At 44.4% G+C, this 26,837-nt stretch overlaps 1 protein-coding gene across 1 annotated transcript in view; it reads left to right on the top strand.

Annotated features, from left to right (window-relative positions):
- Positions 1-26,837, top strand: part of ZFR (zinc finger RNA binding protein) — a 64,113-nt gene that overhangs the window by 15,266 nt on the left and 22,010 nt on the right. The window contains 5 exon segments of the mRNA XM_019531919.1: positions 12,722-13,004; positions 16,922-17,066; positions 22,056-22,274; positions 24,870-25,117; positions 26,148-26,339. Of these exon segments, the coding sequence (XP_019387464.1) occupies positions 12,722-13,004; positions 16,922-17,066; positions 22,056-22,274; positions 24,870-25,117; positions 26,148-26,339 (1,087 nt within the window).

Below are 26,837 nucleotides of genomic sequence, written 5' to 3'. Positions count from 1 at the left end.
AGAGACCCCTTAGGTCTGCGGACTAAGGGAGACTTTACTTTTTGCCCCCTTGACTTGGGGAAGTGCCCCAAGTGCCTGTACTGGGTCGAGTACCCATCGGACTATTAGGCCTGTATTTCCCTGAGGACACAGGGCCGAGGCAGTCCCTTCTCAGGATGGTGGCAGCACATTACCCCCAGACTAGCGAGTGTGCTCCGGGAGAGGGGTCAGCCAAGTATAAGGCGCCCCTAGGGAGGCATTCGGATTCTGGAAGGTGGTTGGCTGCAGGGAGGTGGGCGGCTCAACGCAGGAGCGCCCCCTACTGGCCCGCCACAAGCCTCACAGTGGCATGTGAGTTTTTTATATGGTTCTGGGGGTGCTTCTTGTAGCAAACCCAGGATATATACCATAGTTGTTTAATTATATGCTTGTTGAGTTTGTCATGTCAACAACCAAATTACATTAGTGACTTACTGACAAAAAGATTCTTAAAATAACCTAGTAAAATATGGCATTATTTGGATAGAGGATTGTTGTGATAGAGTAAAACAAATTTTTAAGTCATAGAAGAGTATGGGCATTCAGTCAGATAAGTATAGGAAAGGGTGACTTAAGAAAATTTTCCCAAAATTTTGCAAACTCGATCACTAGCTCTGCATGATGTTGCAGAAGCAAGGGGAACAGGTTTGCTAAAGTAAACATGGGTATAGAATGTTATTAGCCTTTGAAATCTCATTCCTGGGCTGTTAATCCTATACCATGATAAAATTATTGCTGTAAAAAAGGTTTTGGTTTTGGTGGCGGGGGGGGAGGGGAGTTGTGTTTTTGTTTCTTTTAACTGTTGGGTGACATCTCTGATAGAAACTTGCTCACTAATGACTAGTGGCTTGCTCTCAGTTCCTCAATATCAAAAGCTATCAAGTAGTCTAAATTAAATTTTAAAAAGACTTACTTTTTTTTTTTTTACAAATGGTATCATTTTGATAGATGTACCATTGATTAATACTGGTACATCATAATTTGATAACAAAAGTACCATATAGCTTGGTACAGCTCCAGCCATGCCTCCCATGGGTGGGGGGAACTGGGTATTGGATTCTGCGCTCCACCTTGGCCACAACAGCTGCTGCCTTCAATGGGTGGCAGCAAGGGCTTAGGCACTGCTGATAGCGGGTAGGGGGATGCAGACCACACCCCATAGCCCTGGTAGCACGGGTGAGGGGCACCAGCAGAGGGGGGGGGGGCCCTGTGGGTTGGGGAATGAGGGGCATTGGCAGGCCCAGGGGGCTATGAGGCGGGAGTGAGGGGCACCAGTAGGGCTGGAGGGGATGGGGGGGCTGTGGATGGGGAGTGAGTGGCACCAGCAGTGCTAGGGGGCTGTGGGTGCTGAGTAAGGGGCACTGTCAGGGCTGGGGAGCGGTGGGTCAGGAGTGAGGGGCATCAGCGGGAGTGGGTGGCTGTGGCTTGGAAGTGAGGGGACAATGGCATGGGCAGGGCACCAGCATATCAGAGCTGTTCAAATATTGTGTTTAACTGATACCTATATTTATAGTGGCATTTCATTTTAATTGTGGAAAAACGCGGGTCTGTGGGGTTTTAATCAGAGAACTTGCAATTTTTATCTGAGAACTTGCTGTTTTTTAAACAGGGAAGACCAGTATCCCTGGCTGTAATTTTGAATAGATGAATGTGATCTTGTGAATAACTCTAAAAATCAGGCATATGTTTTGTTATTCCTATGAGTATCATTGTTACTGGTCTCTTGGTATGTGGGGCAAGGAAGTAGAGAAGTCAGACTGATCAGTGAGTCTTTAAATGACTGATCTGAGGAGGCTGATCTGAGATTGGCAAGCTCAGCTGCATACATGACAAATAGTTCTAGGAGAAAGGAGTAGATTCTGATGATGTCTGGTCACAGCTCTTTCCCATTGTCTCTCTCATCTATCCTCCTCCATAGTGAGGTGAGTTTGCTCAGAATAATTGATGCTTTGGTGTACATCTCAGTGCCACGGAGGATGATTTAGTGCTCGAGTCTCCCAGGTATTAAGGTTAATATTTCATTTCTTTAGATTGGCCTTCAGTGTGTCCATAAGCACGTGTTTGGCCCACCTCAAGCAGTGACCATCAGTGAGTTGGGAATATAAGACCAGTTTTGGGAGCCAGTTGTCAGGCATCCTTATGACCAGGGATCCTGGTTTTCTCTGATTAAAATTTGCATATTCTCTGGTTAAAAACCCAAAATCCATGAGAGAAACTAAAGGCCATCCACAGCCCCTCCCAGTGCTGCTGGTGCCCCGCACTCCCCCCCAACAGTCTCAACAGCCCTCCTGATGCCCCTTGCAATAGGCCCACAGACATGCAGATACAGACACTGACACCCACCCCAGCTGTGTGGGGGGTAAGGGTGGAGGAAAGGGAAGGTGCTGGAGGGGTAGATCAAGAAGCAGTGAGTGTGCCCACTCCCAGGAGCAGGGCCAGGGAGTGAGGGCAGGGGTGCCACTCTGTGGGGCACACACATGCCAGCTGGCCTGACAGGAGGTTCGCACACAGAGGCCGCCACCGCAACTCTACCACTGCGCCCTGCACTGCCATCCTATGGCCACCTGAATGGTTTTGTGAGCAAGTGCCTCGTGGTGTGGCAACAGCAGTGCGGTGGCAACCACCGTGTGCAGGCCAGGTATGTAAATGTGGGGCTTGCAAGCAGCAGCATGCCCCACAACCAGCTGCACGGCTCAGCAGCGGTGTGGGGTGGTGGTGGCTGCATGTAGGGTGGGGGGGGCTTTGTGAGCAAGCGCCGCCACTGTGGAGCCATGCCCTTTGCCCATGAATCCTAGAGGTAAGTGGGGCTTGGGGGCTATAGGGGGTTGAGGGAGTGGGGGGTGTTGCCTTCCCCAGGCGGCACATGGCAGTTAGGAGCAGGGCCAGGGGGTGAGTGTGCCACCTGCCTGGGGGGGGGAGAGAGGCTGGCATACAGCCAGAGCACATTTCCATGGCCAATGCTGCAGGCAGGAAGAGGGATGGGGGCGCGGGAGGTGGGGCATGGGGGCGCGGGCTTGCACACAGTAGCCGCTGCCACTTACTTGGAGGCCTGTGACAGCGGTGACTGCCACTGCCTCCAAAACTTCCCCACTGCCACCATGGAGCTCTGCCCGGAGCTGTGCCGCTGGCTGCCGGGTGGCGGCAGCAGCGTGGTGGTGGCTGGGCGGCACACAGCCACCGCTGCGCTGCTGCCACTGGCCACACAGCTCCAAGCATGGCTCAGTGGTGGCAGCAGGAGGTTGTGGAGGTAGTGGCAGTCACCGCTGGCACGGGCTGCTGCTGCCACTTGCCTGTGGGGCAGCCCATGTCAGCGGTGACGGCCTTTCTGTACAAAACCTGCTGCCGCCGTGGAGCCATGCTTGGAGCTGTGTGGCCAGCGGCAGCGGTGCAGCGCAGTGGTGGAGCTGGGAATGGCTGCGTGCCACCTGGCCACCACCATGCTGCTGCTGTGCCGCTGCTGGTAACCGCACAGTACCAAGCATAGCTCCATGGTGGCAGCAGGAGGTTTTCTACTCAGCGGCTGTCATCACTGGCACCAGCAGCCCTAGAGGCAAGCGGCAGCGGCCACCCATGTCAGCGGTGACTGCTACCGTCTCCACAACCTCCCGCTGCCACCGCGGAACCATGTTTGGAGCTGTGCAGCCACCCTGCGCTGCTGCTGCCAGCCACGCAGCTCCAAGCATGGCTCCACGGCAGCAGCGGGAGGTTTTGGAGGCAGCAGCTGACACTGCCATTACAGGTCTCCAGGTAAGTGGCAAACCCAACCCCCCCTCCCCCTGGCATCCCTCGCCTTGGTTGCAGCGTTGGCCATAGAGCTGTGCTCTGGCTGCATGCCTGCCTCCCCCTCCCCCAGGCAGGTGGCTGAGCAATAAGTGTGTGGCCCACATATGGGGGGCACCACCACAATGCGCCTGGCATCGCTTTCCCACAAAGCCCCCACAGAGGGCCACCCCTGCCCTCACCCCCTGGCCCTACTCCCAGCTGCAGTGTGCCACCTGGGGCCAGCAGCACCCCTGCTCCCTCAGCCCCCAACTATCTTACCCAGCCCTGTCCTACAGCCCCACTTACCTCCATGCTCCGGAAGCGAAGGGCAAGTCTGAGCCTGAGCCAGGCCTTGGCTGCCTCAGAGGCTCAGGCCCTGCCCTCCCTCCCCCTCTGGCCAGGGCTGGGGTTTTCTCGCCCTTTTTGCAAATTGGTTCTTGCAGGCTGGAGCTGGTGCTGTATAACATGGCTGCAGTGGTCATGGTGTTTGCTTGAGCCAGAACTCTGACATTAGTTCTTCTATCCTTCCAATCATTTGGATGATTTTCCAAAGACATTGCTGATGGTAACATTCCAAAGCTTTTAAAGGGTTTCCAAGATGTCATTCAAGTCTCACATCCATACCACAGGGTAGGGATGACAACAGCCCAGGAAACTAGAAGTTTGGTTTGGCTCCTGATGTCATGATCATCAAAAACACAATTTTGGTGACATCCAGAAGTAGCACTGGCTGATTTTATGTAGTGTTGAATATCATTATCTAGGTTTACTTTTTGGCAATGGTGGCTACCCAGATAAGGGAAATGCTCAACTTTATCCAAGGATTACCCTCTAATTGTAATGTGTGGAGGAGCAGCTGGTTGGTTTGCAGTGAGTTGGTAAAGTATCTTGGTTTTCCTGAAGTTGATGATGAGTCCAAACATTTCATACACTTCACGAATGTAGTCCTGAGTGACCTGAAGCTCTTCAATTGAGTGAGCGCACATAGCACAATCATCAGTGTATTGAAGATAAGTAATGGCACTATGGCTTATCCTGCATTTGGAACGTAACTTGTTGATGTTAAAGAGATTGCCATCTATGCGATACTGGATTGGATGCTGACTCCAGATGGAAGTCTGTCAGCAATGAGATGTGTTGGTTCAGTCGCATCTCCTTGCTTGACTCCCATTCTCATAGTGAAGGGGTCTGTTTCTGAGCCGTTCCTTAGGACAGTTGCTGTCATGGAGGAGTCTAATAGTAACACATTGTTGGTAGGCATCCAAATCTCATCAGAGCCTTTAGTTGGGTCAGAGAAGGCCATGTATAAGATCTTGGTGTTATTTGCAGCACTTTTCCTGCAGCTGTTTTAGAATAAAGATCATATCTATTGTACCTCTGACTGGTGTGAAACCAAGCTGGGACTCGGGTAGAATCTCTTCAGTGAGGAAAGTGAGTCTGTTGAGGATCACACAAACAAGGATCTTACCAGCTACAGACAGATGCAATACCATTTTAATTGCTGCAATCTGATCTATCTCCTTTCTTGAATATGATTATGAACCTGGCATTTCTCAAGTCACTGGGAATCTGTTCTTGTTTCCAGATTTTCATAATAACATTGTGGGTTGCATCCACATGAGCGTAGATATTTGGTTTCCTGGGGACAAGTTCCCTTTGGAACGTCTGTGCCACGCACCCCTGGTACACGGCAGACTACCCCAGACACTGGGCTGGCCCCATCAGCCTTGCCTGGAATCCTGAGCGCCTTGGGGGCTGCGGCAGTGGTGATCCTGCCACTCAAAACCTGTCTGGCAGCTGAAGTGTGGCTCCCCCTGTGCACTGCCCCACTTCTTTGGTGCAGGTTCTTTTGACCTGAGGATCTCCCAGTCAGACTCCTTGCCCCGCCCCCACGCTGCTACCTTGCAGCATGGAGAAAATTTGAATATGTAATACAAGTCACTTCTCAGCCTCTTGAAGGCTCAGATCAAATGTAGTGCCGCAGATGTGTCTGCAGCGCCACATACTGCATAGCCGCGCTCATCTGGATGCACCCATATAGTTTGAGAGAGCTTTTGCCCAACTAGCTTATAAATTTCAGCTTGTATTTCATCAGGGCCACATGCTCTAGTTGTTCTTCATCTGCTTAATGGCTTTCAAGGACTCTTGATAAGTTGGTGGATCTACAAAGTAGTCCTTTATGGGGTGTTGCAGAATGGCTTTCATGGTGGTATCATCAGCGTTACAATCTTGGTTTCTTCCACTGTGCATTGATGACGGAGCTGTCTTTAAGGAGTGTTGTTCAGTTCTTGGACTTCAGAGGGATGGCTCCTTGTGTGCTTGGCCCATAGATGGTTTTGATTGTGCTGAAGAAACTCTGCATGTTATGGCTATCAGAAACTTTTAAATCTTGCTTTGTCCTCTCCTGCTTGTTCTTTTGCTCTCAGATTTTCCTCTGGGTCTCAGTTTTAATGTGATAAGTGTCTTGCTTCTGTTGCTGTCATTATGCCAAGCTTTGAAAACCCTCCTTTTTTATCAATGAGAGCCTGTATTTTCCAGTCATTTTCATTAAACCAGTCCAGTTGTTTCTTTGCAGAGAAGTTGAGAGATTCTTTGCAGTGTATTTTCTTGATGCTCTTCCAGTGATCGGTGGTGTCAAGATTGGCAGGGAGGCTGAACAGTTTCTCACTGAGGTTCTGCTATAGATGATCACTTTTAGTGAAGTTGATACTGAACCACTTCCTTATTTACTTCATTTTGGGTCATACCAATGGAAGTTATGGGGAACATATCAAATGATGAGCTGTCCAGCATTTGTCAGTGCTGGTCATCACTCTGGTGATATAGACATTGCAATGGTTGTAATTACCAAATCACATACGATGTAATTAGTGGTTTGAGCAGCAGTGCATCCGCAATATCTTTCATTTTGTTGTTTGGGTGGAATAAGGAGCTTGTGATGATGGGATCGCATTCTAAACACTTGCTCAGGAGAAGAATACCATTTGAAATTACTTTCCCTATCCCTTCCTTTCAATAGCTCTGAGTCCCTGCCCACTCTAGCATTGAATTTACCAAGAATTATCTTCTTTTCTCTGGGGCTAGATGACAGGAGTTGGTTGAATTTAGAATAGAATTTTTGTTTCATCATCTGCATCGAGGCTCGGAGCATTTGCGCCGATGACTGTTGCTTGTTGTCTTCTGGTCAGTTGCAGACAATCACCTGCTCCATCAACTGTTAACTGAAGACTCAAATATTTGGAGGCTTAAGAGGCTTAAAAGTCATAAGCTGTTTGTACGTGAAGCCCACAAACTCCTGGTAGAGACTGGGATGTTGAACCAAACCTATAGGCAGCAACAATGGGCCAACTGCTGGAAAAGGTCAGGCCTGTTCTACAGTATTTTATACCAACACCAAATGAGTCCCCCATTGCATTCAACCTTGACAGAAGAGTAGGTCAAACTGAACAGACTGAGATTTGGATACACTTCAAAACGACACAATGTGAACATCTTGGACAGCCCTTTTTGTGAATGCAGTGTCCAAGAAACAGCATGGAACTTAATCAAAAGTGGAAGAGCCCAGAGCAGCCCCAGCCTACCCTACGCCGTGCAGATCCAGGAGCACATGCCTCCCAGGGTACGCATAGCAGCAGGAGCTGCACCCCCCAGGACGAGCCACTTGTGGTTCAGTCCCATGGCCCACCCCAGCTGTGCAGGGCCTGCCCCAGCCCCACTCCCTCACTCATCACTGCCTGCGTGCCCCTCCCCACCTCTGTTGCAGCCGCCAGAAGCCTGCAGCCCCACATTTGGGGAGGCTCTTCCACCACCTGTGGACGTCATTTGAAAGAGAAAGAGTTGAAGACAAAGGGTTGTGGCATGCTTGTTGATGCCATGCTAATTGATGCATCTCAGTAATGAACTTGGTCTTGATAGCAAAACCTGTGTCATGGATATGTCTGTTTTTCATTCTTTTCCTTTGGAAAAGAAGTTGTAGGCATCACCATGCTCTGTGAGCTGCCCTTTTCCTGCATGTCCGTCTCATTAAGTGCAGCAAACTCAGTATCAAATTATGCAAGGTCTCTGGCCATGATTGTTGTCCTTCTCTATTGTTAGTTTAGTTCCTCAGAATATGGATATTCCAGGTTGCAAACTTCATTACTTGATTTGAATCACGGTGATCCCACTGGATGCAGTCTTCCAGTTAGGTAAAACAAGACAGACTGTATAAGTCACCTTTTCTAGCTCCCTCCCCATACAGTCATGATTGCAGCTGCCAGATTGCACACCCATCTCTCTTCCAAGTTCAAAACGGTCATCATAGAATCATCAACTCTTGTTGTAGGTTCATGACAATGGGCTTCTGGTAAGCACTTGCCACCATCACCATAGGACTTGCTATGAAAAGAAGACGTGTCTTCTTTCAATGTGGGGACACCATTGCGCATCAGTAACCATGTAATAATTTGTGGAAGGGAAACCTTAATCTGATGGCAAAGAAAACCTAGACAACTGGAGGTTTCTATTCCACTGTAGCCTTCATCTGCCTTTGTAGCCATTGTGAAATATTCTTGTTTCATCTGCTTATTCCTCTGTTGAGGACTTATTTTCCATTTTGGATTATTCTTAGCCTGGAAACCTCACTCTCAGCCTTGTCCCCATGGGTAAACCTACCAAAAAAAACCTCAAGATAGCATTTCTCTTCAGGTCTTTGGTAGCATACATGTCATGGTTGTGATCCATAGGAGGTTTATATGGGTATACTTACTTATATGGGTGTTGAGGGGAGGGGGTCAGGTGAGCTACAGCTAATCTTGGGGTGACTGCAGCCCCCTGCCAGCATCACTTCTGCCCCCCAACACAGTCTGCTCCCCTCCCCCCCCCCACAACACACACACGCGCACGCGTGGAAGAGCCTGGTGCAGCCCCAGCCCTCAGCGGTAACCTGCCCTGTCCCACACAGGTCCGGGGGCACACTGACAGATGGATGTAAAGCCAGGGGTGCTGGGAGCTCGTATGCCACCGCTGCCATATATACACTCTGTGTTGCTGCTGGGCACTGCTTCCCTGCACCCAAGTATCCCCGCTTCTCCATGCCACTGGCTTTGCTTGCAGCCGGCCGTCAGCCCCCCTCCTTCCCTGGCATGCAGTGGCGGTGCTGAGTGTATAAATGGTGGCAGGGATGGCCGCCACGTGTAAGCTCCCCACACCACTGCCATGTGCTGGGGGGGTGCTGATGGCCGGCCGGCCACACATGAAGCCGGTGGCGTGGAGAAGCAGGAATGAGAAAAGAGTGGGTGCGAGAAAACGGTGCCTGGCGCAGAGTGATGGGTGGTGGTGGCCCCACCCCCCTGTGCTGCCACTTCCCATGTACCCCAGCTCTTTGGCTTCATATCCGGCCAGCTGTCAGCAACCCACCCACTCCTGGCCAGATGCAAAGCCAGCAGCACAGAGAACGGGGCTACTTGGGCACAGGGAAGTGGCGTGCAGCAGCAACACAGAGTAATGGATGGTGGTGGCGGCCCCCCCCCCCCAGCACCACCGCTTTCCAAGTATCCCCACTTCTCCACGCTGCCACCATGTACCCCCTGTGGCCTTCCCAAGTACCCCCAGGAATACGCGTACCCCCGGTTGAGAACCCCTGGCCTAGTGTTTATGGCCTTCCCATGGCAGGGGAAGGAGTTTCTTCAGGCTGAGGAGAAAACCTAGCCCCTCATCTACTAGTTACTCTGCAGAAGCTTCAACCCTAGCCTTTTATACAAAAGATTAGGGCTGAGACTAGCATTAGAGCCAGTTGTCCATTTCCAAAAGAGGCAAGTAAACCACTTACACTGAAGCATCTAACTCGGGACAGTGGATTCCATTGTGGGGACCAAATGCCTAAAAATTAGGCTTGGCATTACTGAATCTTTAGTCCCTTTGTCCTTCTAGGTCTTAGTGACTAAATGAAGTTATCTGGGGATGCATTGGAGAATGCTAGTAAGATAAGGGAAAGAACTTTCAGAAATTTAAACTTGCTGGAGCTATTAAAAGGACTGTATCTTATTCTCATTGAGAAGTTTCATTTTGCTAAGGATCAAGTTTAAAATTCTGCAACACCAATAGGATCTTCATCCAATTCTTCTCTTAAGCTTCCTATGTGTCCCCTGAAATCTATACAAACAAAATACTACCTTGAAGTGCTTTTAGTTTAATAGAATGGATTATATGTAATACAAAGATGCTTGGATGTTAGTTGCAGTTTGCCTCTTTGCTAATCAGTTTATCTGACTAAAGATCTAGTGCTGTATTCAGGGACAACAAATCTGAATGGCTGTGAAGAAGTTAACACTGGTACTTTCTACTTTCTTGATTACATTATCATATGCCTTTTCCTCCTTTTTCTCTATACCTTCTTTGTCTGGGCATTGTAGTTTTTGCTTTGAGTTCACTTGGTAAAAAAGATTTATTCATTCTTTCCAGTTATTCACTTTTCTTGGCCTAAATTACTTTACATGGTAATTGTTAGTTAACTCTATATTTCCCTGTTTAGATGCTCCTGATTTGAGTGTTTTTTTGAGGCAGTATGGTTTAATATGACTTCTGTATCATATTGTAAAATTCTGTGACATTCAACTGTCTATATTTAAAGATATGTATTTTTTTTTTAAATATAGTTCTGGCATTTAAAAATATTTTAATGGACCTTAGTTTATTTTAAAACATTCTTAAAGTGAATATTAAAAATTCTGCTTTTTTAAATATTGTTATTTTTATTTGACTTTCCTAGAATGGTAGGATTTTCATTGTGGCTACTTGCAGATCGTAACACGCACAAAAAAAAAAAGATGGCACTATAAACTTGACATGCTCCTGTGCCTCACCCAGAACATGCCCAGAAGAAGCAGCACTTTAATCGGACCTGACTCTCCTGATGTCTATATAGATTAGATACTCTAGTGGGGCTTTTTTGTCCCTTTATCTAATAGCTGATTGAATCTCTACAGATGCTGCAGAGTATCTACTGTTACTTTTGGTAGAGCACAGCTTTGTTTTTTTTTCTTACATCTGCAAGCAGCTTGTACATTTCTGTTGGTAGGGGTGCCTTTTTAATATACTAGTGCTGTTTTGACATTATTAAAATGACAAAGTCATGCAACATTTTTGCCAAATATAAAGATCAATGTGTTATTGAAGCTTACAGTTATGACAATAACTGTAAGCAGTAAAGAGGCAGCTTGCCCACTTACGGTGGCAAATAGTCAATGTGTTGCCTTTGTCTCGGTCCCAGGAAATCTAAATCTTTAAGCCCCTTGAAAAGGAGATCAAAGTATACAGTTGCCCATAGGTGGTTACTCTGTCAGTATTGTTGCTTGTGGGCCACTGGAGTTTGGAAGCCATTCGTCTATGGGAGGGGTTGTCAGCCAGGGGTATGCATACCCCCAGGGGTATTTGAGAAGGCCCTAGGGGGTATGTGTGGGTGGGCAGAGATGGAACACCGCCACCTCACCATCCCACACTGCCACGTAGGCACCACCCACCTGGCTGGACGTGGGGAACAGGGGAAGCTTGCTGCTGCCACTCCGCATACAGCTATGGCGCCTGCCTCCCTCCCCCCCCACCCCTGCATCCAGCCATCAGGAGTACACTAATCCAAAAAGGTTAAAAACCCCTGGTCTATGGCAATTAGCACCACACTGAGTATTAGAAACTTCAGACAGGTATTGCTAATGCCCATTCCCTTAGAACTAACTCCAAAGCAAAATTGCACATCATAATCTGAGCTCTGTCATGGACTCAGTGTACTTTGTTGGGCAAATAATTGCTCTACTTGGTTTTCCATCAGTAGAAAGGAGATAATAACTCTGTGACCCAGATAATGGGAGTGTTAGTTAATTTTTTGTACTGCTTTTAAATTGTGAAACATTGTACAAGTGTTTAATATTGGCTAAAAATCAGGCTGGTCCTCAGATTTTTTTTTTTCTTATGGAAGTTCCTAGTTTTCACTTAACCCCCATTTCTATGTAATGTATGCTGGCTTTTTTGTAGTATGTATTAGTTTAATCTAAATTATCTAAACTTTTGAATATTCTGTATGTGTAATATTACAAATCAAAAGACGTTAGTTGAGATTTATTAGTTTTTATTTTTCAAGTAATGACTGCAGCTTCTGAGACAACCCAATTTTTAATTACACTGTTAATATCTGCTCCTCTTTAATTAATCCTTACCCATATGCCCCTTCATGCTTCTGCTACAAATTTTTAGAGAACAGATAAGGCATGCAGTATGTGCAGAAGGTTGGCAAAGTCCCAACGTAATCTCCCCACTCACTTTTCTGGTATGCTTGATTTGGTGGCAAGTTCTTTTGATGCTGCATCTGGAATGCTGGCGGGTGGGAGCAGTTTCCCATAGATACAGTGGCCGACCTTTCCCATATCCAGCATTTGGTAGAACTCCTTCATTAAGTCTCTGCCCTGAGCAAAAGAATTTTTATACTGATTTTCAGTGAAACATCTGAAAAGTCAAGTTTCTTGATAGCTCTGTTACAGTCAACAGTCCCCTTTCAGATGATCTTTTTAGAAAAGGAAATTGTTGTGTGGCTCCCCACTAGCATTAATGGGAATTATATGCTTTGCTTAAATTCCATGCCGGCTGGAAACAGATTAATAACAAGCTTTCACAGAGAAACAGTAGGTTTTTTTCAGCCTGGGAGTTTATGGCAAAGAACCACTGAAGTGTTTACAACTTCCAATTCATGCAAAACCTGACTTATTTGTGCCCTTTACTTCTGTGCCACTGCCAAAAAGAAAACTGATGCCCAGTTAATATATGCTTTAGCCGCAATCATTTTGAAATAGTGTGACACTTGTTAGTGTGCAGTGATGTTAAACAATTAAAGCTGCAAAAAAATAAGTTTAGCATATGAATATGATGGTCTCCTTGCTTGACAGTAATACTTTATTATCTTTTTCAAATACAGCCAGCAGCCAGCTTCGGGTGTAGCCTATTCCCATCCAACTACAGTTGCTAGCTACACTGTTCATCAGGCTCCAGTAGCTGCACACACAGTTACTGCTGCCTATGCGCCAGCAGCAGCAACAGTTGCTGTAGCGAGGCCTGCTCCAGTAGCTGTTGCAGCTGCTGCAACAGCTGCTGCCTATGGAGGTTACCCTACGGCACACACAGCAACAGATTATGGTTATACCCAGAGGCAACAAGAAGCTCCACCACCACCACCTCCAGTCACTACACAAAACTACCAGGTAAGTGTCCTTAAGCAAAAATTGCCAAAGTTCATATAGAATAACAAAAGGGGAGGGAAACTGGATGGCTGAAAGGAACTGGTAATAAGATCTATATTCTTATACTTCTGCAGAGCCCAGTTTAGCACTCCTGGGTGGCTAAAACTTTATGTGCAAAATTAATTTGATATAATCGGATTGAGATAATTGAATAACTTTCTGAATCTCATAAGCTACCAGCTGTTTTGGTAGTCTTTAATATCTGCTACAGATGCAAACAGTCAGATTGGAGGCTGGTCTGTGCTGTTTTTCAGGTAAGGGTTGAAGAACATAAACTGTGTAACTGAAAAGATTTACAGCACAAGTAGCACTGTTGTGTTGACTTTGGGGATACAGGATTTCACTGTCTACAACCATTAATCTGACACCTAAAATCCCCTCTACATATGCAGGTAAAGGCACAATGGGATCTAATGCACAATCAACATGCGCATGGCAGGAGGTACGATTATTGGATTGTGCATTAAATTGCATCATGCCATATTGCGGGTAGAGGGGGGAGCCTGATCCCAGTCAGCAAATTGTACTTTTTTGTGGTGTTAAGGCCTAATCCAACTTCTGTTTACATCACTGGGAGATTTTCCCTAGTCTGGTGTATGGTTATTTTGAACTGATTCTTCTCTTTACTGGAGTTATGAGAGGTAAATACCGTATTTACTAGTTTTTTTTCCCCCATTTAACACAACGAAAATCAAGCCTCAACTTAGGATCACATATGACTTACTTAACCAAAAAATGCACATGATCAGCCAGCAGAGGGCGTCTAAGCTCCCCTCATCATGTAGGGCCCTGCTTCTGAAACTTGTCCTCAGAGTGACCCTGTTTATGACCCCATTTCCTCAAAATGGCCCTTCACTTCCTCTGAGCTACTGCCCCAGCAGTGGGTGCTGGACCAACCTGATACACAGCAAGGGACATAGCTAGGCTGCCAGCATGTGATGAGTTGCTCCAGCACCCGCTGCTAGGGCAGTAGCTCAAAGTGATTCAGCATGTGCTAGCCAGAAACCCCACACACTGTAGAGATGGTGCTTGGCTAGCACCTGCCAGGTCATTTCGAGTTGCATGCAAGGAGAGCCTAGCCAGCACATGCTGAGTTTCCTCTGCTCCTGCCAGCCAGGCAACAGCAGGAAGCAACCTGATCACCTTCTTGCCAGGCACCCAGCATGCTGTTGGAGAGGCTTACCAGGCACACAGCAGGGAGGGACCCCCACAGTGGCTGACCAGCACATGCAGGGGGGACCTCGGCCAGCACACAAGAGGGAGGGACTCCGCAATGGCTGTCCAGCACTCAGGAAGGAGGAACTCCTGGGAGCTAACTAGGCACCCTGTGTATTGCAGAGGGACCTGACTGCAGGGACAAGGGACCACATGCTCAGGATGTGGTGAGGGATCCAATGCATGGTGAAGTTCCAGGTGGCAGTCAGGAGCAGCAGCAAGGGATCCAGCATATGTCAAGGCTCACAGCAATAGTGGCAAGAAATGAGGCGAGCCCATGATTTATCTGCTGGGTTAGATTGGTAATGCTAATGAAGCTCCAGTCAGTTTTGACATGCCAAGCAATATCACCATTGAGAAAGGCACAAAATGCATAATTATGAGAAATACAAAAAATGAAAAGTCGTGAATTACAGTGATGTTAGCAGTATTGGGAGATGAGAGAAAATTGCCACCATATGTGATTTTGAAATGCAAAACTCTGCCAAAATAAAAGTTGCCACCAGGAATAGTTAAATGCCAGGAACAAGGAGGATGTCAAGTGCATTGATGATGAAAGACTAGTTAAGATGTGTGGAAATGAAGGCCTGGAACACTGCTAAAGAAAAGAGGAATGTTAGTGTTAGATTAATTCAGAGGGCATTTAATATCATATGTGAAAAGAAACATTTGGACAGTGAGTTGTGATCTTGTTGTCATACATGCTGGTGTGACATCTCGACTTTAAGTACTGGATGTCATAGTAAATAAGCCCTTTTAGGACCATTTATAATGACAGTACTTAGACTGGCTCTTGGCAGGGAACCAACCGCACACCTGGTGGAAAGATTAAGAAGCCAACCACGATACTGCTTTGCCAGTGGATTCTGACTTCTTAGGGAATGATATCTTCAGAATCCATTATTAAAGGCATCAAGAAGTGGATGGAACTGAAGACTTTTGTGGGAAGATGAGAACAGTGAAAAGTGTGAAAGTGGAAGTGACCAGTCCGAAGTTGTAGGATTTAAGAAAGGACTGGTACTTACTAGGTTCTTGGCAAAACCTAATATTGATCAAGTTATGTTAATGTTTTAATTGAATTGAAGCGAATGTTGAATTTATGACTGACTGGTATTTCTGTTTTGCATAAATTTTGTCAGTAGGTCTATTTATAAAAGTAATATCAAACCAAAATCTTTTTGGGCGGAATCTAATTATTGCTGTGTCATCTTAGATGCAAGTAAATACTGCGTTGTAGATATTACTCTCAATTAATATTTTTCCTTTATTGCTAAAGGAAAATAAATTGCAAAATACCCTTTAAGGGTCACATTTTAACTTAATATTTTAGGTCTTTTAAAGATATCTTGGAGAGAGGAGTCTTCTAGATTTTATTATATATACACTGTATAGGAGCTGGGTATTTGCTATCAAATGTTTCAGAATCCTGAAAGCAAGCTCTGCAGTGGCAATTAGCCACTTAAAGTACTAATTATAAGACGTGTGCACGCATTGTACTAAATGTTGATGCAGAAAATGGAACAAAAGGAGCCCTAGAAAAAAAAAGAAAAGAAAAATGTTGCCAAAATTGCTAGGGAAGGAAATGTTACCTTGATAGTATCTTCTAAAGCTTAAAATGGGGGAGGTAGAACATTTTATAAATTATAGAATTATGAATTCACCATAAAACAGAAGTACTTAAAAGGTTCTACTAATATTTCCCTCTACAAATTTGTATGTAAAGGGAAAAAGTGTTAAATTATTGGTGGGATTTTTTTCTCTCTTATAACATTAACATTAGGAGTTTCCAATGGCATTTGTATTTTGTAGAGGTATGTTTTGTGGAGGCTTGGGGGTTTTTTTCCTCAAAATTGCACAGGGCTTCTCATCTCATGCAGTGTTCATTCAGTATTGCAATTGTCTGGTAAAATTGTTTTTTCCTAATGGAAATAATATTTAAAAAATTAGAATTACTTGAAATGTAGGAGCTAAACGGCTATATTGGGTCTGCAAGTTGTTAAAAGCAACTTTAATAAGCAATCATTGTAAGTATCTAAATTGATTCTTTTTTTTAAATTAAATCATACTTATTCAGTGTTGCAGTCATCCAGATATTTAACCAAATTATCATATTTACTTATATACAATATACAATGTTCAGTTAGCTGCTGGTAATTGGGATGAACCTTGAATGAGGAAATGCAGGGGGTGGGAGTGCCTGATGAGTTAGCTGAGAGCCCCTGTGGCTTGAGAAGAGGGGTCAAGCAGTTTGGCTTCATCAGGATTGGGCCTTTAGCTGACTTTGCAGGTGCCACTGGTTGAGTCGAACTACCTGGCCTTTCATCTCTTTGTCAGCGGGGTAGGCAGCCAGCAGTACTTGTTGAATTAGCTGTTGGCATGATCCTGTTAGAGCTAAACTACTGTGCCCTTCTTGAGCGGGATGGGCCCTTGGCTGATTCAGTGGGTGCTGCTGGCTTCATTCTGCCTTTCAAAAACAAAGTGTATCTTTGTTTGGGGGCATGTGGTATGCAGGAAAAATATGGTGCTTGTTCTGGTTCAGTAAACTATACAAAACCTTCACTCTCTGGCTGCTACTGGTGCTTATTATCCTTAATACCAAACATATTGAAGGGAAAACTCAGATCCTTTCTTCTTTCCTTTTTTTTTTTTGCATGCTTTTTAAGGACTCCTACTCGTATGTCAGATCTACTGCCCCAGCTGTAGCTTATGACAGCAAGCAGTACTATCAACAACCAACAGCAACTGCAGCTGCAGTGGCTGCTGCTGCCCAGCCTCAGCCTTCCGTAGCTGAATCGTACTACCAGACAGGTGGGTGGCATGCTTGAAATTCCTTTTTGGTCAGTGCAAAACAGTGTGCTGCTTCATAAGTTTATAAAAAGACTTCTTTGTGTATCTTAGAAGATTCCATGTTTCTTCTTACGTTTCTGGATTAATTATTATAACACTTATGCATCTGACTGTATGGAATTTTGTTCCCACTATTTACTTAAATTCTAGGCATTAGACCTTGGATAAAGACATTATCTTGGAGTTTTGAAATATTATGTTATAAAATACATCCAAAGTATTAAGAGTCATAGGAAATAAAGCTGGAAAGGACCTTGAGAAGTTACCTAGTCCATCCCACTGCTCCCCAATAGGATGAAATAGAGCTAAAGCACACCTTCAAATGTTTGCCTAACATGCTCTTAAAAACCTCCAATGATGGAGCTTCCACAGACCCCCTTAGTAATGTATTTTAGTGCTTAACTATATGGTTAGATAACTTTTTCTTTAAGTCTGCCTGGAATCTGCCTTGCTGCAATTTGTGTGTGTCACTACTTCTGTCCTCGGTGGACATGGAGAACAAATTGTTCCATACTTCTCTGCAATTACCTTTTACCTTTCTGACTCAATCTTCTCTTCTTCAGATGAAATAAAATTATTTCCATCTTTCCTTTTAGGTTATATTTTCTAGACCCCTGATCATTTTTTATGTTCTCCATCAGATTTTCTCCAGTTGATCCATATCTTTCTTGAAGTATGGGGCCCAAAACCGGACAGAGCACTCTAGCTGAGGTGTTTGAAGTCCAGTAGAAGAATTATTTCATACATCTTAAATACCACGCTGCTGTTAGTACATGCCAACATGATAATTGCTATTTTCCAACATTATGGCATTGAAACTCATTCTATATGTGATCCACTACAATTTCCAGATCTTTTCTGCAAAACTTCTGTCTGAATACTCATTCCCCATTTTGTATGTGTGCATTTGGTTATTTCTGCCTTGGTGCACTGTCCATATTCAGTTGCATTCTATTTATTTCGCCTCATATTTCCAGTTTTTCAAGATCCTTTTGAATTCTAATCCTGTTTTCCAAAGTGCTTACAATCTCTCCCAGCTTGGTATCATCTGCAGTTTTAAGACATAAGCTCTCTATTCTATCAAACAAGTAATAATGAAAATACTAACCTAGTACTTGGACTTGGAGCAGACCTCTACAGAGCCCCAAAGGATCTATTCTTCTTGTTTTGTAGTGAACTGTTGTAACCTATTTCTTTGAGTGCCGTGTTTTTTTCCCCAGTGATTTGGGAACCTGCATTTATCACCTTGTTATCTTCTAGGTTCTTACATTTATTTGCTCCAGTATCTTTCTAGTCTGACTTGTCCGATTTTTGTCCTTCATTTTTAAAAATAAACACTATGCTTGTTCTTTTTCATTCTTCAGACACTCAGTCCACCCTCCAGACATTCTCATAAGTAATCACTAGCATCTCTGAGATTATTTCAGCCACTTTTTTAAGTACTCAGAAGTATATTTCTTTAGGTAGAGCTGATTTGAAAATGTGTAACTTAACTAAGTACTCTCTAACTTGGTGGTTCTCAACCAGGGTGCCATGCAACCCTGGGGTACCTTGAGATTTTTTTAAGGAGGTATTGCAGTATTGGCAAACACCTATGCATAAATCACAAGATAAACCTGGAGATTTCAAGTAGGAATCTTTAGTGTCAAAAACCTGTTGTGGCATTTCTGCGTTCTTTGTAACAAGAATTGCTCTGTTGTTTTTCCGTAGTTAAAAAGAAGTGAAAGCTTAGGCCTGGCCTTTTCTGAGGGGTGCCTTGAGTCTAAAAAGGTTGAGAACCACTGCCCTAATCTGTTCTTTTCCTTTTCTCAGTGAGGTCTTACCTCTCTATTGCTGTTGCTTATTTTGTTGGCTTCCTGGTCACAGTTAACATTTTTTAGTGAATATTGAAGTATATGGGCATTTTTAAAATATGAGTTTCATGTTGTCATGTTAGCTTTCCCTCCCAGTGAACAGTGAACTGACCTTTTATTTCATCTTCCTCTTACTACTAATACACTGTTGTAGGATGCTTTCTTGTTACTTTTTATATAATTTGCTAGTTGTCATATTTTGTGCCTTTGTCTTTCTGTTTTCTGTCTCTCTATGTCAGTGGTCCTCAACCTTTTTAGACTTGGGGCACCCCTCAGAAAATGTCAGCTCTTAGTTTTCACTCGTTTGTGGACTACAGAAAAACAGTAGAGCACTTCTCTTGCAAAGAACTTGGAAAGAGCACAACAGGTCAGAATGTTTCTACCGCTATGGATTCTTATTTAAAATCTGAGTCTATCGTATTTGCACTCGTAAGCCTGATAACATTGAATAGACAAGCTGCAGCATCTTTGAAAGGATCTCAAGGCACCCCAGGGTGTTGCAGCACTCTGGTTGAGAATCACTGCTCTATGTTCATGCTAGTTTTACTCATGCTTAGTCTTTTGACCTGCGTTTTGTACAATTATGCCTTCAGTGTTTCAGGTCACTGATGAGCCCATGATTTAGCCAGGTTGGTTTCACTACATGCCATATCTTTTCTTGACCTTACAATAGTTTTTCTTTGTATCCTTAAAGCTGCTTCTTTAAGAGACTACCACTTTATGCCTTTTCCCATGAGCCTTGCTTCTCAGAGCATTTTACCTTCTAGTTCTTGCTGGTTTATGGAAATCAGCGTTCTTGAAATCAGTTATCTTTGTGCTTGCTCGTCTTCCTCCTTCCCTTTCTAAGAACCATTAACTTCTGTCATTTTATGATCAGTATCCTACATGTTGCCTTTCATTTTCACATTCTCAGGTAGATCCTCCCCTCCAGTTGCTGTTTTTCCCATCTTGTTGGACAGTTTGTACTGTTTAATTGCTTCTTCAAGAATATCTTTTTAGGTAAAGTGCCCCCTTGCCTATAAAGTCCTGATTTTTGGATGTTTCTGTTAGTTGATCAAAAGAAGCTATATCCTGTCAATCTTTCATTTTTATGGTCTGTAGCAGAATACTACTGTAATACTACCTTTTTCTTGTCCCTTCTCATCTGTATTCAGAGACTTTCAACAGGTCTCCTAATACTTGGGAGAGTATATACATCCTTGCTACTTCCTCTCTGCCTGTTCTTCCTGAACAGGTGGTACTCTTCTATCTCAGTCATGTGCATTATCTCACAAAGTCTGTTATGCCAATTAAATCACAATTGTTGTTATATAGTGAGACTTCTAGTTCCTCCTGTTCATTTCCTGTGCTGCTTGCATCAACATAACCATCTAATCTGTTCAGAAGACTGACCTAGTGCTTTCCAATTTGTCCTTCTTGTATACCTATTATAATTCCCTAATGTCCTGCTGCCCTTGCCCCCTGCCATATTTTTTAGGTCAGTTCAGTGTGCATTTGTTATTGGTCCATATCAGTTCTGATTTAAAACTCTCCTCGGTAAGTTAGTAAGTCTGTGACCAAAGATGCCTTTAATATAGGCATAGAGAGCTAACAATTGTGTCGCGGGTAAAGGATACAAGTATAAGCTTTTATAACATGGCTGTTATAGCTGCATGGTTCTGTAATGATATAAACGTAGCAAAACCACTCCAACTTGAAGAGTGCTTAATCTAAGATCAAAGTTAGGGTGATGTAGCTCCCTTGGATCTCCACAGATACAGATATAATACTCTCAGCATATCAGCTGCTATATGCTCCAGAGCAGCAGCAGCAGCCTCTTTCCATTTTAAGTGGCTACAAATAACTACTTACGTATAAATTTAAAAATATTCAAGTATGTTGCTGAACTAAGTTCAAGTAAGCATTAGTTGGCAGTTGCAGAAAGCAGTTAGGCTTGGTTTGGAACAGGGTTTTGAATAAAGGTTTTGTTTGGTTTCTGTTTTTTCATTAAACTGTACAAATTGGTGTTCAGCCATTCTGACCACTGAGGGATTTAAAAACTCTTAAAACCTGCTTTAAAACCGGTGTTGGTGTCAATGGAAAATAAAAGGCAAGTTTGAGATGGTAGAAGTTGTGTAAGAATCAATAGGATGAGCAGGTTGCTTAAGAATATCCAAGACCATGGAAAAGAGACCAGAGAATGATGGGTGTTGTTCTAAAATAGCTTTTGTAAAGTATAGAGGTACATTATTAATAGATGCCTAACCCATTATAACATAGAGAGCACTCATGGTTTGGGAGCTAAATGTAGGGTCTGTGTTTTGCCAGAGAGTAAGTGAAACTATGTCCATCTCTGCTTGAAGAAGGAGTAAAGTACAAGCATTAGGATTATTCCCTATGATGCATCTCATAGGTTTATAGGAAGTAATATTGATGGAGAACTAAAAGAAGCAAGTTTAGTCTTCATGGTCAGCAAACTTTTTTTTAAACAAGATCAAGAAAAAAATCATGTATGACTGAATCTTTGCTCCTGTGATATGTCATATGTCTTACACAGTGTAAAAGTAGAGAAATCACTGTTCCTGTAGTCAAGTTAATATAGGAACTGAACAGGTGTTTTATAGGAAATAATATTCTATGCTGTTAGTGGTTAGCTGGTGAGTGTGTAGACTTCCAAGGGTCTGCACTTGTTGGTAGTCTTCTTTGTATGAAACATGATATTCCTAGAATTAATATACTGTCTGTGGCTTGGCTTTCACTTTTAGCAATAGCCAAAGAACATGTAAATCCAAAAAAAATCTCTGAAATACACCTCTGAGTTGTTATAAATTATTGAGCTACTAACTGGAAGCAATGATTATACCTCCATCTGTTTGTCATCATTGTGTGTAAAAAAACAAAAAAAACCCCAAACTTTTAAGGGTGAAATGAGTGACATGGGTGTGTTTTGGGTTGTGTTCATCTTATTAAAACAATATTCTCTCTGGCAAGTATGATTTATCTTAATTTGTTATCAGCTTAATTACTGATATATGATAAAGTGCCATCTTTTAGCGTTTTTGGCAGTTCACCTATGTCAAACTGTAAATATGTGTACATTTCTACTTTTCAATCCTAGCTCCAAAAGCAGGATATAGCCAAGGAGCTACTCAGTATACTCAAGCACAGCAAACTCGACAAGTGACAGCCATAAAACCAGCCACCCCAAGTCCAGCTACAACTACATTCTCTATATATCCAGTATCTTCCACTGTGCAACCAGTGGCAGCTGCAGCTACTGTTGTTCCATCCTATACTCAAAGTGCTACATACAGTACAACAGCAGTTACTTATTCTGGTAAGAACTTTGCATGATACGTTGTTATACATTTTGTAATTTGTTGTGGGGGTAGGCGTTTGCTGTTCTAAAATTTGGGTGTTTAAGTTTGTACCTAATAATGTTGCAAAGCAGCAAGAAACATCCAGCCAATAAGATCATTTTATTGACACATTTCAGCGTTGGTGGGAAAATGCATTTTATGTGCTTGTGTTTTGCTGCATACATATGAAAATTGGATTTTTCAGTGCAATTTGTAAAGTTCTTGATTGTGGTCCAGGAAAGAAGGGGAGCAGAAACCAGAACTGGGGATGGAGGAGGGGAAAGGCAGAGACAAATATTCAGATAAGTTCTGTCAGGTATCATCAGTTGTGAAGGGTAGAAAGGGAGCACTCCAGGGTCACCTTGAAGACTGTGGATTGTTCCCATCTAAAGCTGCAAATTGGTTGGTTTAAAAAAAAAATTTTCCTTCAAACGCAGCCAATTCAAGTCTTGATCCTGGGTGGGAAAAGTCCTCTTTAGCTTTATGGCCAAATAGTAGACAACTGGCAAATTGTAGCTGCCTTGAATTCTTTGCTTTTGTTTTCTGTTTAAAAAGGGATTATAAAAGACTTCCTTAAAACAGGAAGAACCTGATCAGAGTAGTAAAATTGTTGATCCACTAGATGTAGAAAGTTTATGGGAAAAGTGGCTCAAAAGTACGGAAGTCCAGTTTTCTTGATTTGCTCAACTTAAGTGCTAGAAATCAAGGGGTACGCAGATAAGACATGTAGAGATCTAAGCAGACCAGCTGTTTGTTTATTCCAGAGTACTTTAAATAGCTACAATTCTAGGACTTAAATATCTACAAATCTAGGATTATCAAAACCTAATATTTTTTCCCAAAAAAGTGTCCATTTCTTCCTTTCCCTCTTGGAACTTGCACAGTTATTTGGTACAAGTTCATAAATCTGGGTTTGAAAAACTGATTACTCCATTACAGGGGCAGGCAGTTTTTTCAGGCAAAGGGCCACTTACCCAGTTTTGGCAAGCTGTCAAGGGCTGCGTGGGAGCCCTGCCCCCTGATCACCATTGTGGGACCAATGTCCCAGGGCCAGCACCAGTGGGGCCCAGAGCAGGGCACAGGCTAGCAGGGGTCTGTAGAGCCAGGCTGGGCTGCACCAGCAGGGAGAGGAGGGAGCTGCCTCGGCTCCATAGAGCCCCTGCCGGCCAGGACCCTGTGTCCCTGCTGCCCTGCTCTGGGCCCTGCTGGCCCTGGGACACAGATGTGGGCCCCGTGCCTCTGTACCCGCTCACTTTCAGTGCCCCCCAGCTCCATGGTACATGCTGGGGGCAGCACAGCCCTGGGTCTGTCCTGAGCAGGCACAGGCAGCTCCACGCAGGCTGAGTGGCTGCAGCATAGGGTGGGCGAGGGGCCGCTTCCCCCCACCCCCCCACTCAGCACCAGCTTGTAACCGGGCCCCACTGCCAGCTTGGGCCCTGTGCGACTCTGGGCTCACTCATCGGCCCTGTGCCACAGTGGCTGCAGCTGTGGCGCCGCCCCCCCCGCTTCCATCGCCGGGCAGTGTTTGCCCAACGCACAAGCTTTGGGTGGGCAGCAGCAAACGCGGTCTGGCGTGGTAAGTGGTGGGGCTGCAGCTGCTGCTGCCATGTGCAGCCCCAAGGGGCGAGCCCAGAGCTTGTATGGGGCCCAAGCTGGCAGCGGGGGCAGGTTACAAGCTGATGCTGAGTGCAGAGGGGAAAAGCAGCCCCTCCCCTACCCCGTGGCTGGTGCTCCATGCTACAGCCGCTCACAGCCTGTGTGGGGCTGCCTGTGCCTGCTCAGAACAGCCCTGTGTGGGCTGCAAGCAGCTGCAGCAGGGAGCACAGGCCATTGGGCGGGCGAGGGGCTGCTTTTCCCCACATTCAGCTTTTTCCTGGGTTGCTTTTTCCCAGGTTGCCTTTTTCCAGGCTCCTTCCCTGCCCTCCCTGCCACCTTACCTGAGGTTCCAGTGCCAGGGCAGCCACGTGGTCCCAGGCCAGAAGTGCCTGCTGGGGCTTCAGGCAGAGCTGGGTGGGCCCTGCTGTTGCAGGAGCCTGCTGGGCTTCCCCTGGGTCCTACTGTCCCTGATTCCTGTCATTTTTGACAGGAAACAAGAGCAGATCAATATTAATTTTCTAAAATTTTTAGGGGCCCCACAGGCCATATTTTGCCCACCCTTGGCTTACTTCCTGTGTTGTTTTCTTTTTAATAAGATCTTTGATATACTGCACCCAGATCCACTAAATGTGCCAGGAGCTTTTACTGTTTTTAAATGGTTGTGTTGATCCCTCTAATAGCATAAAAGATTATAGCATACTTAAATATGTATGACTATAAAGAAGCATGTGAGGTAAAGCATAGTGTCCCATCTGTACCAAGGATTGTTTCTGTATCATAAGTAGTCAAGAAAAATGCAGTTTAAATTATGATACGGGCCACATGTATCAAAGGGCATCCAAGGGATCAAGATGTCTAGATCTCAAAATACATCTTTAAAGGGAAAGTTAAATGCCATGGAGTGTCCTTGGAACTAGCATGTATGACTGTTATGCAATGTATAATTATGTAATGTTTATTTTATTTTAATCTTTGAGGTACCTCTTATTCTGGCTATGAAGCTGCAGTATATTCAGCTGCATCATCCTATTATCAGCAGCAGCAGCAACAACAGAAACAGGCGGCGGCAGCAGCAGCAGCTGCTGCTGCAACAGCCGCCTGGACAGGGACCACCTTTACTAAAAAGGCGCCATTCCAAAATAAGCAATTGAAACCAAAACAGCCTCCCAAGCCACCCCAGATCCACTATTGTGATGTCTGTAAGATCAGCTGTGCTGGACCACAGGTACCCATATTACGTGACATTCCTCTACACAGATGTATCATTTCACATACTTAGTAGAAGGCAATATTTATGATCAGTGGTGGATTTTGAAAATTGCTTAAATACTTCTGTCAAGAGACTAATTCAGTGAAAACGTATTGGTGTGAAAACGAATGGTTGCTATTTTGAAGTTAGAAAGGTGTACAGCTCATGTTTATACTCTGTGTTACATTACATCCCCCAAAAATTTAGATTTTGTGTTTGAATTGCTGTTCAGTTGACTCTGGAGTTCCTTTCTTAAAACCATAGGCTCATAAAATTTGTGAATTTAGCCTGTAGGAAATCTCTCCTTGGAAAAATATACTGTATTGTGATTTTCCTTCAAGAACACCAGCCTAATTTTGAAATAACTGGAAGGAAAACAATTAGTGTCTTCAGAGTAATGAACAAGACTGTGTTTAGACACCTGGTCAGAACAATTTTTTTTTTTATGACACCCAGCTGACTACTGTTTTTTTACAGGGGCCACCCTTGCTTTAAAACATTGTATTTCATGCTTAATTTTTTTCTGCGGTGCCTCCTTCCAAACTGCAGAATTCTTTAGAGTGTTTAGGACTTGGATTCAAAGCCCCAGCCTCTCCCCCCCCCCCCAAGATGCATGACGATTTCAGATTGCACAAGAAACTTTCAGATGAGCTATACCCTATTGTATTAGACTGCTAGGTTTGCCGTGTTAGTATCGATTACTTTTCATTAACCAGTACTTAATACCTGGGCTGTCTCTTGTCAGCTGTGAAATTCTTTGTGCGCTAAGGAAAAGAGCTTCGCAGTCCCTGTAAGCAGTGTGCATTTCTCAGTGCATGTCTCGCACAGTAGGTCACTGTTGTGGGTAGAAAACCATTGTCCCTAGCAAAGTTTAAGTGTTACCAATCATTATGCCTTATTTATACACTATTGCATATTTTACATTCTCTTGTCATTGTGAGACTGAGCATCATGGAGGTAATTTTCAGAGGGTGAATTTGTTTACATTTTAACTACATTTTAACAGACTTATAAAGAGCACTTGGAAGGCCAGAAACACAAAAAGAAAGAAGCAGCCTTAAAAGCATCTCAGAACACCAGCAACAGCAGCACATCTGCTCGTGGAACACAGAATCAGTTGCGCTGTGAGCTCTGTGATGTGTCTTGTACAGGAGCAGATGCATATGCTGCCCATATTCGTGGAGCCAAGCATCAGAAAGTAAGTGCTTTTTTAAGTTCTTCAGTAGCTGGATACTGATTTTTTTTTTTAATTCCTATCTTGAAATAGGTGGAGAAAGTATGCAAAACAAATTATACATAGTACAAAGATTAGCTGGAGAATGCTGCAGGATGCTTGTTGCTCCTGGCAAGACTGCCAAAAATGATCTAAGGCAGGGATAGGCAACGTTTTTTGACCAGAGTGCTGAAAAAACCACAATGCCTACCTTGGCAGGTACCGGAGTGCCGTGCCGGCATGCCAGAAAAACAAAATGGGGGGGGGATACATGGCAGGACTCCATGCACATTTCCTCCACCCCACTGCTTCCCTACCCGCATGTTGCAGTGAGAGACAAAGGGGGGGGGAAAAAAAAAGAATAAGAGAAAGAGGAGAGAGAGAGAGAAAAAGAAAGCGGGAAGGAGAAAAAAAGGAGAGAGATGGAAAGAAAAAGAGCAGAGAAACACACACACACACACACACACACACACACACACACAC

Source organism: Crocodylus porosus, unplaced genomic scaffold (genome assembly GCF_001723895.1).
Source record: "Crocodylus porosus isolate Cpor-Errol unplaced genomic scaffold, CroPor_comp1, whole genome shotgun sequence".
NCBI lineage: Eukaryota > Metazoa > Chordata > Crocodylia > Crocodylidae > Crocodylus > Crocodylus porosus.
Note: the sequence above shows the minus strand (reverse complement) of the source record. Positions and strands in the feature narration are given on the sequence as shown.